The sequence below is a fragment of the Podarcis erhardii genome (genome assembly GCF_964252035.2).
Source record: "Podarcis erhardii genome assembly, chromosome: 3".
NCBI classification, from domain to species: Eukaryota; Metazoa; Chordata; class Lepidosauria; order Squamata; family Lacertidae; genus Podarcis; species Podarcis erhardii.
The window spans coordinates 26,832,124-26,849,226 of NC_138507.1; the positions used below are offsets into that span (position 1 = coordinate 26,832,124).

At 42.6% G+C, this 17,103-nt stretch overlaps 2 protein-coding genes across 4 annotated transcripts in view; one reads left to right on the plus strand and one right to left on the minus strand.

Moving 5' to 3' along the window:
* TRAPPC12 (trafficking protein particle complex subunit 12) overlaps positions 1-17,103 on the plus strand; it is a 220,182-nt gene that overhangs the window by 109,941 nt on the left and 93,138 nt on the right. The gene's annotated exons all lie outside the window — the stretch shown is intronic.
* The window catches only part of EIPR1 (EARP complex and GARP complex interacting protein 1), a 66,674-nt gene that overhangs the window by 10,523 nt on the left and 39,048 nt on the right, over positions 1-17,103 (minus strand). For 2 of the 3 annotated variants that reach the window (XR_014155164.1, XM_081857301.1), the window contains exons 5-8: positions 11,810-11,909; positions 9,448-9,584; positions 5,459-5,626; positions 3,445-3,609 (exon numbers count right to left, since the gene is read on the minus strand). Coding sequence is in view for 2 of the 3 variants with exons in the window: in XM_081857301.1 (XP_081713427.1) it covers positions 3,445-3,609; positions 5,459-5,626; positions 9,448-9,584; positions 11,810-11,909 (570 nt within the window). In the remaining variant the exon portion in view is untranslated. Of the gene's footprint in view, positions 1-3,325; positions 3,350-3,444; positions 3,610-5,458; positions 5,627-9,447; positions 9,585-11,809; positions 11,910-17,103 lie in introns of all 3 variants that reach the window. The other variant, XM_081857300.1, reaches the window with a different exon arrangement.

Genomic DNA, 17,103 nt, shown 5'->3' on the forward strand with positions numbered 1-17,103 from the left:
TAGTAAGACACGTTGGAAATGCACAGATAAAGATGGGGATTTTTATCACATGTGGTGGACATGTGAGAAAATGAAACAGTTTTGGGAACAGATTTATAACGAATTGAAAAAGATATTTAAATACACTTTCCCGAAAAAGCCGGAAGAAGAGAAGAGTTTGGATTTGATATCCCGCTTTATCACTATCCGAAGGAGTCTCAAAGCGGCTAACATTCTCCTTTCCCTTCCTCCCCCACAACAAACACTCTGTGAGGTGAGTGAGGCTGAGAGACTTCAGAGAAGTGTGACTAGCCCAAGGTCACCCAGCAGCTGCATGTGGAGGAGCGGAGACGCGAACCCGGTTCCCCAGATTACAAATCTACCACTCTTAACCACTACACCACACCGGCTTTCTTGCTAGGCTTGATGGGAGAGGAAATAGAAAAAGCAGATCAAAGAAAAAGCACATCAAATGTATGCTATGACTGCTGCCAGAACTTTGTTAGCCCCAAAATGGAAAGTACCAGAATTACCAACAATAAAGGAGTGGCAGACGAAGATGGTTGATTATGCGGAACTAGCAAAATTGACCTGTAGAATCCGAAATCAGGAGGAAGCAAAATTCCAAAAAGATTGGAATAAATTCATGGAGTACATAAATAATAACTGTAGAAATCTGAAGACTCTGGCAGGACTGAAATAAATCTTACGATGTAGATAGGATTGGACACAATAAGAAACTGTGGAAAAGTAACTGACATAAGAAAACCTCTTGAAGGGAGGGAAGGAAGTCAATGCTCAGAAGAATGTGGGTAAATGACGGTTGAATTTTACTGTATTTTTTTGTTTGTATTAAATGAGACACCAATAAAAAGCATTTTTAAAAAAAAAAAAAAAAAAAGCCCAATACAACTTGGGGATGGAGTATTTGAAACATACGAGCCCACCGAGTTTTAAAAATAATTGTGGTATGCTTTTTGCTTGTGTTTTGCCAATACCTGGAGTGCAATTGGCAGGCAATCAAGAGAGGATTTTTTAAAAAGCAGCTACTCCAGACTCCAGGGTGTCTTCCTAACGGAGGTCCACCTCGCCTCTTCTCTGGTGACCAAATAAACAAAACATGTTTATTTGATACATCATGAATTGCCTTATTTTATGTCTTCGGAATTACATATTTTACTGTTGCTGAACAAAATTTGGAGGAACAGTGGGCTATGAATGCCACAAATAACTAACTCTTCCATCAATGAATGGCTTAAAATCTGGGAGGGGCTGAAAAGCTCCTGGAGAACAGACTAAAAGATAAAAGATAAGAACTAGCTCCATCAGCTGGAGAGCTGGAATGGCTACAAGGAGGCAGCCAACATAAAAAGATGTTAAATGTCACCGCAGCAAAGATGATCCAAACGTTCAAGAAGAAAAGATGACTGCCTAGGAAGCTGCGCTTCTGAGAAAGAGTTAGCGCTTAAGGGTGGATAATGAACCAAGCGTGTCAAAAATGCAATGCTGCAGCACAAAAGGCCAATGCTATTCTATTTGTGCAGCTATGACAGAAGCGTTGCTTCCCAAGGCTGATAACATTGCTCTGCTTATCGCTAGTTAAGCATCATCTGAAGTACCGCAGTTTGGAGGAGAGCGGCAGTTCAAGAAGGTGGTTAACAATTTGGAAAGGATTCACAGGGAAACACAAGGATGACAACGGGTCTGTGGAAGGTAAATGACATGAACAAAGTCTAAAGAAACTGAGCAGGTTTAGGATAGTGAGCAAGAAGGAGGTGGTGGATGCAGCAGTAGATTCCCATTATTTAAAAGCCTATGAGAAATGAGACGAGAACAATTGTTTACCATATCCATGGGTGAACAGGAGAGAAGTGAGGTGTTTAAAAATGGCAAGAGACCTGGGGTGGGGGGAAGAGACCTATTTGTTAAAAAAATGTTCATGTAAGCAACAACCTGGGAGATACACAAGCCTCCTTCATGCATTCAAAATAACGTGTGTGGGCACAAAGTGCATGCTCTACCCCCACATGGGTGGCACTGTGGTCTACACCACTGACCCTCTTGGGCTTGCTGATCAGAAGGTTGGTGGTTCGAATCCACACAACAGGGTGAGCTCCCAGCTTCTTCCATCCTAGCAGTTCAAAAGCACACCAGTGCGAGTAGATAAATAGGCACCGCTGTGGCGAGAAGGTAAACAGCGTTTCTGTGCACTCTGGCACTCGTCAACGGTGACCCGTTGCGCCAGAAGCAGTTTAGTCATGCTGGCCACATGACTTGGAAAGCTGTCTGTAGACAAATGCCGGCTCCCTCGGCCTGAAAAGCGAGATGAGTGCCATACCCCATAGTCGCCTTTGACTGGACTTAACCATCCAGGGGTCCTTTACTCTTTCTTTCTTTTTAACCTCCACTCCCAACATCCCCATCCACTCTGCCCCCAACCTTTCCATGCTAAGGGGAAAGGTCTGAAGGGAGGGTTGGCATGTGTGTAGCCAAACATGCTTAGAAGCCACACATGATGAGGAAGGCTGTATTATCATCCAAATGCAGTTGGAAATCCTCTTCAGGCTTTCTTGCTCAGATAAAAAGGTTGGGATGGAGTGGGTGCACCACTGGAAACTGGGGGGGGGGTTACACAGCTGTCCCCCTACGCATTTTACATCTGCACATATTCTTTTGAAGAGATTAAGACGTCTATCGACTTTATAGAACTGGGAGGAAACTATTAAATAGCTTAGAATGAAGCTTCTCCAAACAAACATTGTGTTTTGCTAATATTGTGTAGTTGCTAATAATACAGTCCGGAAGTGACACTCTCCATAAGTTGATTACACACACACACACACACACACACACACTCAGGATGCATTAGTGACTTAAAATGGTAAATAGTCATGAAGTGAAAGCTTCTGCTGGTGCCCTTCTCCAGTTCTAAACATGCACACCCATGCTACCCGAAAATCCCAGGAGTCCTCAGAGCAGTGCAAAAGGAAGCATCAGAAGCTCACTGAAATATTTTTGTGTGGTTTTAATGTTGGTGCCAGTTTTTCAAGAGGCCACCAGTATTTCAGCTGGCGCAGAAATATAATTTGCGCTTCTCCTGAAATGCCTATCCAACCCACATCACAAAGAAACAATTCCATGGAAAATGAAAAACCTTTCCCCCTCCTGTGTAATATGCAGGCCCATGGAAGCCATTGGCCTCCTTTTGACTTCCATGGGCTTTAGATCCAAGCCAGTGCTACCATATGACTTCAGAAAGTGTGGGGGGGGGGAGGAATAAACCTCAAGAAAAGTGCCAGTCCACAACCGTACGAAAGCTAATGAATTCAGAGGTTGAGCTACTTACCGTTTAGGTGTGTACACAAAAACCCTACAATCAGTAAAGAACATTTCATCAACCTAAATGACCGCTAGACCTCACACAAAATGTTATGTCTGTTAATTAAGAGCAAAGTATTTTCTTACTTGTCCTCCTGGTGGTCTTCCTGGTCGCTAAGTTCATCATCATCAACCAGGTGCCCAAAAGGTTCAGAAGAAATGGATACCATGTTGGAAAGGATGACTCTGCTGTCACTGCTGCCTGTCAGCACTAATTGGTCATGGGAATGATTGTAGCGGACGTTCCAGACCCTGAAAACATCAACCCCACCACAGAATCAACCAGTTGAGCTACTACCTAAAGGACGCAGATATAAGCATGTTGTACAGCTTTCAAAATGACAAGTCAGTTTCCATCGATGGATTGCTGAAATCTATTACCTGCTATCGAACAAGTCTAGATATTGAAGGATGTGGACAGTATACCAACTTTTCTACTCTACGAATAGAAGGAACTTCAGTGTTTGAAAGGAGAATTTTGCTCACAGTGTAAAAATATTGGCTATTGTCCAATGCAACCGAAAAACACATATGGGATGTTTCAGTCATGGGATGAAAGACATATAGTGAGTTTTGAACAGCAACAATAAAATGCCACTGATATTGCCTCTCTAATAAAGTGCTTAGGGACCGTGTTGAGAATCAGAGGTGCAGGTTGCAAGGATGGGATAGTGGCAATCCCCCAGACTCCAAATTCCATCAGCCCCAGCGAGCATGGCCAAAGTTTAGAGGTGATGGGAGTTGGAGTCCAGCAATAACTGAGGGCCACAGGTTTCCTATCTCTGTACTTGAGCATCAATAAGCTGAATACACTGGCTGTGCTAATCCGAGAAGTGCAACTCCAGCTTGTAGTACAATGTCAGCCCAGTTGCTTGTCCCAAAACCACTGGACTGGATCCAGAGATCTGTGAGAGATCTGGAATGCTCCTGCTGGCAACAAGGGGAGTGGATATCAGCAAGTCTCTCTCCTACCTCCCTTCCTCCCCATACGGTGAATGGAAGACCCTATTGGATCAAACCCTTTCCCAAAATAGAGTAACTCCTTTTGTTCATGGAAGGGCTGCACATTTCATTCCAATGTAACTTGCTGCTCCTACCAGCCTAGAGAAACAAACATACACTGTTCTTTTTCCTGGGCCGGATAGCATTGCTGCCTTTCCTGACGTATTGGGTAAGCACAGCAATAGCTCTACAATGTTATTTCTGTCTGGGACTGGGCAACTGGGCATTAATGCACTGCAGTTGCCCTGGAGGCAATTAGCAAAAGCAATTCACGTCAATACCTGGATGAAGCCTAGGAGGGGGATTAACAAAAGCCTTATCTTTTGCTCCTACTTTTAAAAACTTTTTATTTCATTTTGCAAGGCCAGTTCTTTACAGAACCGACCAACAAGTTATAAGGAGGGGGAGACCCAAAAGCCCAAATCCTGCAATGGAAGTTTTTGCTTATTGTTTAAACACAGCATGCAGATATTCCGAAGACAAAGCATTCCCCCATAAGCAAAACATGGATTATTTATTAATGTGATAAATTGAGCCCAAAGTTACCCCAAATCTGTGCTGGGTATGGTTAAAATAGTCCATAAGACAAAGGGAGGATTAACGCTATTAACTGAGCTCTCGAATATCATGTTAATACCAAATGTCTCCAGATTTTCTGTTGTTCTAATGGCTTAATAATCTCCTCAGTAAATAAAGATGTTTCCACAAAGTTGCCTCTTCGATGCCAGTGCTGAAGTCGCTTCAGGGCCCAGAATTATTTTGCCGCAGATGCTGCCACCCTAAAATCTATGAAATCTGAACAACACTCTGTCTCTTGGCTATATAGAAATCTTTCTACATTAATCTTCAACAAAAGGGAATCATTAATCTCTGCTGTAGAAACACATTAAAACTATTTTACAGTACGGACAATACCTTCCTAGAAAACAAATCAACATTTGCTAGCTTTTAAAATATTAAAAATATTTGTATTCTGCTTAGAGGAAAGAAAGAAAAAAATTATCTGCAGCACCAGCTGAACTTGTTTGCATGGTTTTCAGTAAAGAACAATTAGCAGATTCAATTTGATAAATCCTTCACCCAAATAAATTCACTTTACCAGTGGGAATGCTCTTCCAGTGTCTTCACTGGCTCACTGACGTTTCTGGTGTCCCAGAATTTCACCTTGCAGTCATCTCCGCAGCTAGCCAGATAGTACTGTTTGTTGGGATTAAAATCTAGGTCCCTCACCAGCTGTCCATGAGCATTTTCTATACAATATATTTGACTGCAGGAGGAAAGGGGTGGAAAGAAAAAAGAGGCACATCAAGAAAAGGCAAATAGCGAAGCCCAGCCACAGCGCTAATAGAAAACAAGGGGCATGTTTGCACTGCAAATTAATTTGCTTCAATTTAGGACAACAACAACTTGCTGCGTTTGCTTTGGTGCCAAGTGCTGGCATATCAGCTCTGCTCCTTTGAAATTACTTCTGGGGTTAGAACAGTATGTCTGCGAATAGCCAGGTTATTCTGGGGCAAGTAGACCGGATTTAGGGCATCACAGCACATGTACAGATAGTTACAGTGGTGCTTCAGTCACTCATTCTCATTCTCATTCTCATTCTCCCTCTCTCTCTCTCTCTCTCTCTCTCTCACACACACACACACACACACACCACCAGCATCACCTCCAACACCACACAGGCAGCTGGTGCTGGGAAACATCTGCCTTGTCATTAGAATCAAGCCACCATCTTGTCCTCTAACACATCAGCAGCATCGCTGAGATTCATACCAGTGCCAAAGCCCACCTTCCACATAAGAAAATTTGGGGTGCTCTAGTGAGCTCACAAATCATCACTCACATAAGATAAAAGGCAGAGGTGTACCACAGAGAATTTAAGGCAGAACAGGGACTGCATGCAGCTACCTCTTACAGGCACGGACTCTAAATAAACATATTGTTCAATAAGTACTTTACCATCAGCTTGGTTATGTCTTTTCCCCTCAACTTCCAGCTCTTGGAATATGTGCCATCAAAGAGCATGTAGCCAGAAAGAAACAACTACTGTGCGCCTGTCTTAAGTTTTGCAGGCAATATATTCCAAACGAACGTGAAGAAATGTATATTGTAGGCCACATTGCCTACTATTGTCTGGTCATGGGACCATCTGCTTAAAACAGTGCCACCACATTTTCTTCTCTGAAATTCATTCATCTGTTTGTGTATTTGCATATTTATACATTTATATTCCCCTTCATTGGGTAATACCAGGGCAGTTCACAACAATGCATATTAAAATGCAGTTACAGAGAAACCAGTAGGAGAACACTTCAATCTCCCAGGACATTCTATACAAGATCTCAAAGTAGCTGTTTTACTACAAAGGAATTTCAGAAATAGACTGGAAAGAGAAGCTGCTGAATTACAACTTATCACCAAACTTAAAACCATGGAGAAACCTGGTCTGAACAAAGACCTTGGATTCTTATCTCATTATACATGACAAAGCCATTTTTCACCTTTTCACCCCTTGCTTTTTCCTGTAAGACCTATTGCAGTCGTTAAGAGTCGTCAACAGGCTCATCACAGCTATCTGCCAATCACCCATTCCCACCACCCTTCTGAGTAATACCCCTCCCCACCTTCTCACTATATAGAAGGGTCTGGAAACTTCTGTTTCAGTGTATCTGAAGAAGTGTGCATGCACACGAAAGCTCATACCAAGAACTGACTTAGTTGGTCTTTAAGGTGCTACTGGAAGGAATTTGTTTTATTAAAATGCAACGAAACATAAAAATCACCGTAGAAACAGTGATTCTACTAAAAGCTCAGCATGAATAAACAGCAAATTCCTGGGTGAATAAAATGGTCATGTCAGGGCTTGCCTCATTTTGGAGGGAAGAGAATTCCACAAACTGGGTGCCACAACAGATAAGGCCCTCCCCCCATACGTTGCAAGATGAATCCCAGCAGGCTGTGGAAATCTCAGCATATGACCAGGTGTATAATATGGGAAAAGGGATAAGGGCATTTTGTGGCGCCCATGAGAGTATCTCAGATTTCCGAATGGGCTCCCAGATCAAAAAAGGCTGAAGAGCCCTGCTATAATCTCTCACCACTATGTAGCTACAGGAGTCCAGAAGCTAAAAGGGCCTTGGTGTAGCAGACGAGACAAGAGGGAGGTGGGAACCATGATTTTCTGGAGGGTCAGGAAATCACTTTGAACCCAAAGGTCACATTCGCACATGGACAACCTTCTGAGGTTCCATGACAGTGGTAGATGGAGTCAAAAGCAAGAGTAGGCGCAACAATGGAGCAGTGCCTTCTGCTCAGCTGCTAGTAATGTGTCCCCCACCACCAAAAATGTACACACCCCATCTAGCTTCGACTTTGGTTTAGGGTGCTCCAAACACAGCCTTATGTCCCCAGCTTTCAGCTTCTTTTCTAGTCCAGCAAAGCCTTTTAGGTAAAATTAAGCTAAGAAAGACAATGCTTCTCTTCAGCTCACTATGATCAGCTTTGAGCACACACATTTGTGAACTTTTCTGGTGCCATGCCATGAGTCCAGTTGCAATTTATACTGATCTAGTGTAGAAGCCCAAAGTCAGGTTTTAACCCATATTCTTGCAGAAAACGGAAAAGGAAAGTGAGAGAATTACTATAAGCATTTAAATACATATTTTTAACTTTTCCTAATCAAATTAATCAGTTTTGGGGTATAAAGGAATGTAATTGGAAACAATGGAAATATAGTGCTGCACCCATGAGCACACGGGAGACATAAAACCAAATTTAAAGTCATCTCCCCCTTTAAGGCAGCAGAAGTTATTACAAGACATCCGTCTTCCGAGGCTAGTGATAAATTACTGTGTGCTAAGGGGATAAGCTGTATCTTAAAAAAGCTTGCACAGACTTCTGTTGTCATGGCAACAGATGTGCACAACATCACTCCTTTGCTTATCAAAATTACAACTAGAGCAGGAAAGGAGTCCTATATTTCTTATATTGAAGCTTTAGGTTTGTTGGCATTCAAAAATTTTGATACGTTGCGGCCCCAATACTAAACACCGTTGTGCCAGGCAACTGACTGTCAATAGATTGGAAACCTCTGTTGCATTATCTCTAAAGACACTGTCAAAATCAAATGGAAACCTAAAATTCACCCCTCCTCAAACAAAGCAGAGCAAACTCCAGACCTAGCTAATCTCCCCCTCCAGCCCGCCCCCTAAAAAAACCTCTAAAATTTGAAAGAAAGAGTCATTAGTATACCAGAGTCAGCCAGCTTTAAAGTAACAGTCCAGAATGGAAACTTAAGTCACTCTGCTCTGGACTGAACTGCTGAGTTCAATGGCATTGGCACATTCTAAAATAGGAATGGGGAAGCTGTTGCCCTCCATCACGATCATTCATGACCATTGGCCATGCTGGCAAAGACTGATGGGAGCTGGAGAGCAACAACATCTGGAAAGCCAATGTTTCCCCACCTCGGCTCTAAAAACATCCACACCTAGCTCTATTTTAAATGAATGGGGTGGGTTTTTTTATCAGTAGCTTAATAACAGCAGGATTTTCACATACCGTACATACTGGATGTGAAGGAAAGGGATCCTTTAGGCTGCTGCTATAGCTTATTGAAGGTCAGCGGTTCGAATCCCCGCGACGGGGTGAGCTCCCGTTGCTCGGTCCCTGCTCCTGCCAACCTAGCAGTTTGCAAGCACGTCAAAGTGCAAGTAGATAAATAGGTAGCGCTTCAGTGGGAAGGTAAACGGCGTTTCTGTGCGCTGCTCTGGTTCGCCAGAAGTGGCTTAGTCATGCTGGCCACATGACCCGGAAGCTGTACGCCGGCCAATAAAGCGAGATGAGCGCCGCAACCGCAGAGTCGGTCACGACTGGATCTAATGGTCAGGGGTCCCTTTCCCTTTCCCTTTATAGCTTATTGAATCCGTGGCAGATGTCTAAACTAGACATGTAAACTAGTGAAATGACTACTTTTGAAGCCTGCTTTAAAAAAATAAAAAAATCACTGCTAGAAGCGTAACTTTCCAGAAAGACACAGCTTTTATACAGATACAGATATAGACAGAAAGAAGAAACCACACTCCTTACGTCATGGTGCGTATATCCCATCCTCGAATGGCAGTGTCGTTTGCTGTCGCAACCTGAGTGCAATTATGGTGGGGACTCCATCGTCCGGAGGTAAACTTCAGCTGTCCCTTTCCTTCCAAGGCGACGGAATTTGACAGCTGCGAGTTAGAAACAACTCAAGTGAGTGACTCTCGTGTGAAATGCCTCTCTAGCTGTACAGAGCATCTCACTTCAGAGGCAACAAGCAGAACAGCTTGAAACTTAAAACAGGGAATTATTCATGTGTCGGACGATAATATTCATTTCACAACATGCCTCACTGACTTGTTGGTGAATTACACTTGGTTCTACCTAGCACAGACAACGACATTTGTCAATTATTGATGGATAAGATAAAAAATTGATTGATTGATTGATTGATTCCATAACATTTCTGCCCTGCTTGATTGTAAAAGAAAACCTCAAAGTGTTTTTTACAAAGTAATTCATTATCACCTTTTAAAAAGAAGAACAGAGAGAGGAACCCTTACAGATAAATGGATGAGTTTGGGCAGAAGATCACCTGTGCTACCTCTCTCAATGCCGGGCCTTTTCAGATATTGCTAGGATAAGCCTACATACACAGAAGGTTACAGCAACACGTACACCATTTTTAAAAACCCATCTTATAGCTCAGGGAAATCCCACATTCAAATAAACAGTGCTTTGCAATCCACTCGATCTTCTCTCTCCAGTGCAAGCAGAGACACAATTCTAGGCTCTGCTCCCAATCTCCCCTTTCCTACTGTGTCTCAGGGACCACCACCTCTTCTGAACAGGTCCATGAATATGGAATAGCCCCTAAGCACAAATGAAGGAAAATGTATCGAGCTGGTTACTGTGCTCCATTTCCTAGAACACAAACAGGTACTTGAAACACCTGTGTTCCTTAACAATACTGTTAAGGCCTGTTGCCTCCAACCTCATTTTATGCAGCCCCTGGCATCACATCAAATGGCCTCCTTCCTCATCCCATCAGAGTTCCTTCCTCTTTAAATCCCAGTTGTTTGGTGCTGCACTGTGCACCCTATTGGTGTAATCATAATCATAAGCCATTTAATAGATCAAATATCTTACTTAAAAATCTATTTGTCCCCTCCCCCTTTATATGTAGTTTCAGAACACCTGTAGGGAGCAATAGTAGGAGAAAAGTTTCTACTGTTTGTTTGTGAAGCTAATTTTGGAAAAGAACATGCCGGAAATACCTGAGGTGACTCATAAACTGGAGCAGGGTGGTAGTGGTTTGGGTAGAATGTCCAATGACTAGAAGGTATCCCTACAGAGATCTTCACCCATCTTCATGATTAGTTGAGCAGGAAGTATGCAGAACAACCAGATGCATGCAAATCGCCTTAATTTGCATAATTATTTAATGTCACAAGTCTGCTGTCCACAGCACAGAACCTGGGTTACTTTGGAGCAATGCTTTTTTTTTATTTAAAAAAATGGTATAATGCCCACAGCTCAACTGGCCTAGACACATGCAAACATAGTCAAGGAAAGAGTTAATGTAGACAATGTTTATTTGGAGGAATAGCTCATCTAATGAAAGGCATGCGACAGTGATGAATTTCTGTAGCTAAATTCCAGCGAAGTAAATGAGAGAGCCCAAGAACTCGGCGCTGAGTAGAAAAATTCCCTTTCTATTAAGTGGTATGACTTGTGACAGACTGGAGAACTTCCCAAAGGAAATGCTTATATTTGATACAGATTGGAATTAAGGAGAAATATGGTAACTTTGAGATTATGAACGAAAGAGACTGCCTAGGACAGTGAAAAGCCTAATTAACATTCAAAGAACCTTAAAGCAAGGCGAGGCAGAGCAGCCCAGGGGGAGCAAGAGGAGAAGGAGGAAATGCTAAGCATGTCTGTAAAAACCTGACACTTCAATCAGACAAGAATGTTGATCACAGCATGCAAACAGACTTTGCTCTAGAAAGAGTTGGCCAACTGTTGGCGAGGGAGACAGTGAGTAGAATATTGGTCAATTCGAGGGAACACGGATGGCAACAGCCAAAAAGGAACCGGCTGGTTGACCAACATGGGGAGGGAGAGGGGAGACATGGGCCAAAAAGGATGAACAAAAGCTTCACACAGGAAGAATCATGACTGTTCTTCTATGGGTGTGAATTATGTGCGGTTTCTGAAGATTGTTTCATGGCTGTCGAAAGATTTTCACCAGGTATTAAAACACTTACTTTCCTTTGAAGCAACACACACACACTGCTGCTTGGAATACAGTTTAAATATGTTAGCAACTTGCTTATCAATCAAACAAACGTACAGAAAAGCAATGCCACCACAAACAAAATGAGGCCTTGTTGTAATTTGTGACACTCCTTACCACCGCCTTGCTTGAGCTTTCTTGCAAATCCCACAGAAGCAAGTGATTATCAGCCAGAGAAATTAATCTTTTGCCATCTCCCATCGGCTCCCATGCAACACTGCAAGCACAAAAATTCAACAACGTCACGTTAAGCAATCCAAAGCAGGCACACACATGCAAGTCCCTGGGGGTGCATTTATAACCTTCCACTTAACTATAATCTGCAGAAGACGTTATCGAGTGGCCCTGTCTTTTTGCAGTTGTTTGATGCTGCGCTGTGCACCCTGTTGGTGTAATCATAATCATAAACCATTTAATAGATCAAATATCTCACTTAAAAAGCTATTTGTCCCACTTTATAGCAAGCACTCTTAAAGCAACTTACAGGTGGTCATTGGAATAAAGTAAAAAGCAATGCACCACGTTAGCAATGTATGGCACCTACTACCCTCCAGATGTGGCTGGATTAGACTGCCCCTCACCCCTCACCAATGTTTATGCTGACTGAAGATGATGGGAGTTGGGGTCCAACAGCAATGGGAGGCCCACCCCTCCTAAAATAACATGAATGCATCACCAGGTAGTGGAACCCAAAACAGACTATCACATCATTTTCATCCTATGATGGCTTTACTATGCCATGCGGAGAAGATAAAGTAAGCCTTACCCCATTGTGTTGGAGATACTTTTAACTCATATTTGTATTCAGTTACCTGAGCAAAGCCCTTAACTACATGTGATTTGTCTTCATAGTCAATCACTATCAACAATTGGGAGATATTGGAAACAGAAAGTGGAAGATGCAGCAAGGAGGTTTTTTTCTCTTGGACTTGTTCCTCAATAACAGAGAGGAATAGATCAACGAAGTGAAAGTATTGGGAACCTTGGGAGGAAGTGATCATCTTCTCTTGGGTTTCATTGGAGTCAATTTGATTCTCTCCCCCTCTTTCTTTTTTCCTTTCTCCTCCTGTGATGAGGCTGCATTTTAATGTTTCAATGTTATATTTTAATCTTGTTTTTAAGTTGTATTCATTCAACTTGTTTTTATTATTGCTTGTTAGCCACCCTGAGCCCAGCCTTGGCTGGGGAGGGCGGGGTATAAATAAAATTTATTATTATTTATTATTATTATTATACACAGGCAAGGGAATGCTAAGGGTAATCAGACATGCACTCACTAATGGTTCCTCATCATTCTAGAAAAAAGTGAAAAAGTGGGGTGCCACATTTTGTCTTGGGCCTAAAGGTATTAAGCAGATGCTCATCAAATTTGTAGATGACACCAAACTGGGAGGGGCAGCAAATGCCACAGAAGGCAGAAATTGGGATACAATATGACCATAACAGATTGCAGAACTGGGCCCAAACTAACAAAATGAAGAACCAGATACACAAATATAAGATGTGGGACACCTGGCTTGCTAATAGTATGTGTGAAAAGGATCTATCTAGGGGTCTTAGTAGACCACAAGCTTAACATGAATCAACAGTGTGGTGCAGCGGGGGGGGGGGGGCAGGGCGGAGAGAAGGTTAATGCTATTCTAGGCTGCATCAACCGAAATATAGTGTCCCGATACCACTCTATTTTGCCTTGGTCAGACCACACCTAGAGTACTTTGTCCAATTCTGGCCACCACAATTGAAGAAGGATATTGACAAGCTGGAAGGTGTGCAGATGAAGGCAACCAAGATGATAAAGGGTATGGAAACTAAGCCTTATGAGGAACAGTTGAGGGAATTGGGTATGTTTAACCTGGAAAATATATGATAGCCATCTTGAAATATCTAAAGCAGCGGTTCTCAACCTGTGGGTCCCCAGGTGTTGTTGGACTACAACTCCCATCATCCCTGAGCTATGGTCTTGCTAGCTAGGGGTGATGGGAGTTGTAGTCCAACAACATCTGGGGACCCACAGGTTGAGAAAGGCTGATCTAAAGGGTTGTCACGTGGAAAATGGAGCAAGCTAGTTTTCTCCTGCTCTGGAGGCTAGGACCCGAATCAATGGATTCAAGTTACTAGAAAGGAGATTCCGACTAAACATCTGGAAGAACTTTCTGATAGTAAGAGCTGTTCAAAAGTGGAGCGGTCTCCCTTCGGAGGTGGTGGACTCTCCTTCCAGAGGTTTTTAAGCAGAGGTTGGATGGTCATCTGTCATGGATGCTTCAGTTGAGATTTCTGCATTGCAGGGGGTTGGACTAGATGACCCTCAGGGTCCATTCCAACGCTACAATTTTATGATTTGAAGGGGAAAGAGTCTCTGAATAATTAAGAGCTTGCTGCCTTAGTTTCATCTCAAGAAAAGAAACTGTTATATTCATTGGCAATGCAAAGTAACAAAAAACACTCAAGGGATTTGTGTTAGACATCTGATTCCTGGCCTATTTTTTTTAAAGACTGCTGATTTATATATTCACAACCCTATACTGTTTAAAAAAAAACAAAAAAAAAAGTTGAGAGAGACAAGCAAAGCAGTAGCACCCAAATGAGGAAGAGAGCTTCAAGAAAACGAGGGAGGGAACTATTTTATGAACTATTTAGGTCAGCAACTACCCACTTTAAGCGTCAACCTTCTTCCTGAGCACTTGGAAAATATCTTTCACATATGTTTCCATTTACAATTGCTTAACACCTATTGAAGAAGTGTGATCCCTTGCTCAGCGATATTATGCATATGAAAACAAGTATTTTTGTTTCCAATCCATGACAGGGTTTGTTTGATATCACCAATGGAAGGTGAGCTAAACATCTAGAAATATATTTTCAAATTGTCTGGAATTTAGGCTGCAATTCTATGCACAATTAACTGGAAGTAAGTCCTACTAAACTCAATAGGACTTAGTTCTGAGCAAACATGCATACGATTGCAGTGTTAGGGTCCAAGTATGCCTAGGACTTAACGATCGTATGGTCGGCGGTTCGAATCCCCACGGCGGGGTGAGCTCCCGTCGTTCGGTCCCAGCTCCTGCCCACCTAGCAGTTCGAAAGCACTCTTAAGTGCAAGTAGATAAATAGGGACCACTTTCTAGCGGGAAGGTAAATGGTGTTTCCGTGTGCTGCGCTGGTGCTGGCTCGCCAGCTGCAGCTTCGTCACGCTGCCCACGTGACCCGGAAGTGTCTTTGGACGGCGCCAGCTCACGGCCTCTAGAGCGAGATGAGCACGCAACCCTAGGGTCGGACACGACTGGCCCGTACGGGCAGGGGTACCTTTACCTTTTTATGGTAAGAATGGTAAAAAAGATTTGCTCTAATGATTTACCGATATTGGAATCCTTTTTCAAAAGCCATTTCTATGGGTGCTAATTCTACTGCCTTTCACTTACACTTATTTAAGTTTTCAGAAAGTGAACATTATCATTGGCATTTCTGATTTTCAATGAGCTGAAAGAAGGTGTTAGTAACCTGACAGAAAGGGTGCTAATTAGAAAGAAGTATAACTCAATGAACACACCTTGAGAACACCTAACAGTATTCAATCGGTCCTTGTGAGATGGGCATTTTATTTCATTACTAATTCATTTTATTGGATCTCATAGCTCACTCTTTTATAGATGCGATTGTAGCAATCCTTCAGGATTTATGGTTAAAATGAAGGTTACCGTTCTCCCCCCCCTTAAATAAAATAATTCACTTATACCAGTCTCCTGTTCTTGTAAATTATGGTGCTGTAATCGTGAAGACCAAAGTCTGCAATGCACACTATGAACTGCTGGCAGCCAAGTGACAATTTTGTTTAAAAAGAAGCATAGTGCCCCAAACAGGCTGATTTTTAACCTCTTATCATGAGTTTTTTGTTTTGTTTGTTTTTGTTTTAATCTTCAGCAAGCTCCTTCAAGTTTCAAAAACTTTTAAAGCCTGCATCAAGCTGTGAAAACTTTTTACTTTAACTAATGGTTGAAGATGTGTCAATTACCTACTCTTGCTGCAGAAATGTTACAGCCAAGCGGAGCCTACTGTTAGGTATGGTAGGGCAGCTGCTTCAGGCGGCAGAAACCCTACAAACATCATGCCCCAAAATGCCCCACTGCCTCCACCAGTGGCAGAGATACGCCACTAGCAGTGCTGATTTGGGGCAAGATTTCGCTTGAAATCATACAAGAGCTTGCAGAGCGCACAATACCTAATGAGATTTTGGGCAATTTTGCCCAAAATCAGTGCTGATGGTGATGGCACTTCTCTGCCAGCAGTGGGTATGGCAGAGCCTGCAGCAGCAGCAGCAGCAGCAGAGCAGGTGGTGGCGGCAGGAGTAGGGAGCTGGTGGTAACTTGCCTAAAAGGAACTACATACTTGAATTGTGGTCCCTGGTTAGAACTAGCCATATTCAAAGCTGGTTTTACGTTGATTTTGCTGCAACAGATTAAAACTTCCATGGCACCCTGAAGATTGGCAAACAGTGTAAGCTTTCATGGGTCAGAAAATGGGCATCTGGCAAAGCTTATGTCACAGTAAGTTTGTCAGTGTTTATGGTACCACAAGACCATTGTTGCTGCATCTTTTTCATTGAAATTTATTTTCATTCATAACAGCAACGCCTCAGGTTACAAACGCTTCAGGTTACAAACTCCGCTAACCTGGAAGAGGTACCTCGAGCTGAGAACTTTGCCCCAGGATGAGAATGGAAATCGTGTGCTGGCAGCGCAGCAGCAGCAAGAGGCCCCATTAGCGAAAGCATGCCTCTAGTTAAGAACAGTTTCAGGTTAAGAACGGACCTCTGGAACTAACTAAGTTTGTAACTAGAGGTACCAGTGTGTGTGTGTGTGTGTGTGTGTGTGTGTGTGTGTGTGTATAGTAACAAAGCTGATGTAAACAAAGAAAATATAACAGGATGTGGTGACCCACTGGTCATATTGTTTGGAAATGTTACAGACTTGGTCTTATCTGTTGCTATGGAACTGGTAATACACTTGTTAACAGCCACTATGATCTTCTTTTATTTATTAAATTGATATACTGTCCTTCATCCAAAGACCACAGGGTGGTTCGCAACATAAAAATACAAAATGAGAACACAAAATACATAATAAAACAAAAACAAACAAATAGCCCCCCCCCTTCCCACAAGCACATACATATTTGGGGGAAATGGGCACTCCCACATTAGAAGACTGGATAGTCAGAGTCTAGGATATAGCCCATGATATACCAGTGCAAGGAAGCGGACAACTGGATAACAAGTTTTGTGGTGCACTCTCAAGAAGAAACACTCTGAAGAGCAATGCCTTATATATGTATGCAGTTGTACCTCAGAAGTCGAACAGAATCCATTCCAGAAGTCCGTTTGACTTCCAAAACGTTCAGAAACCAAAGCGCGGCTT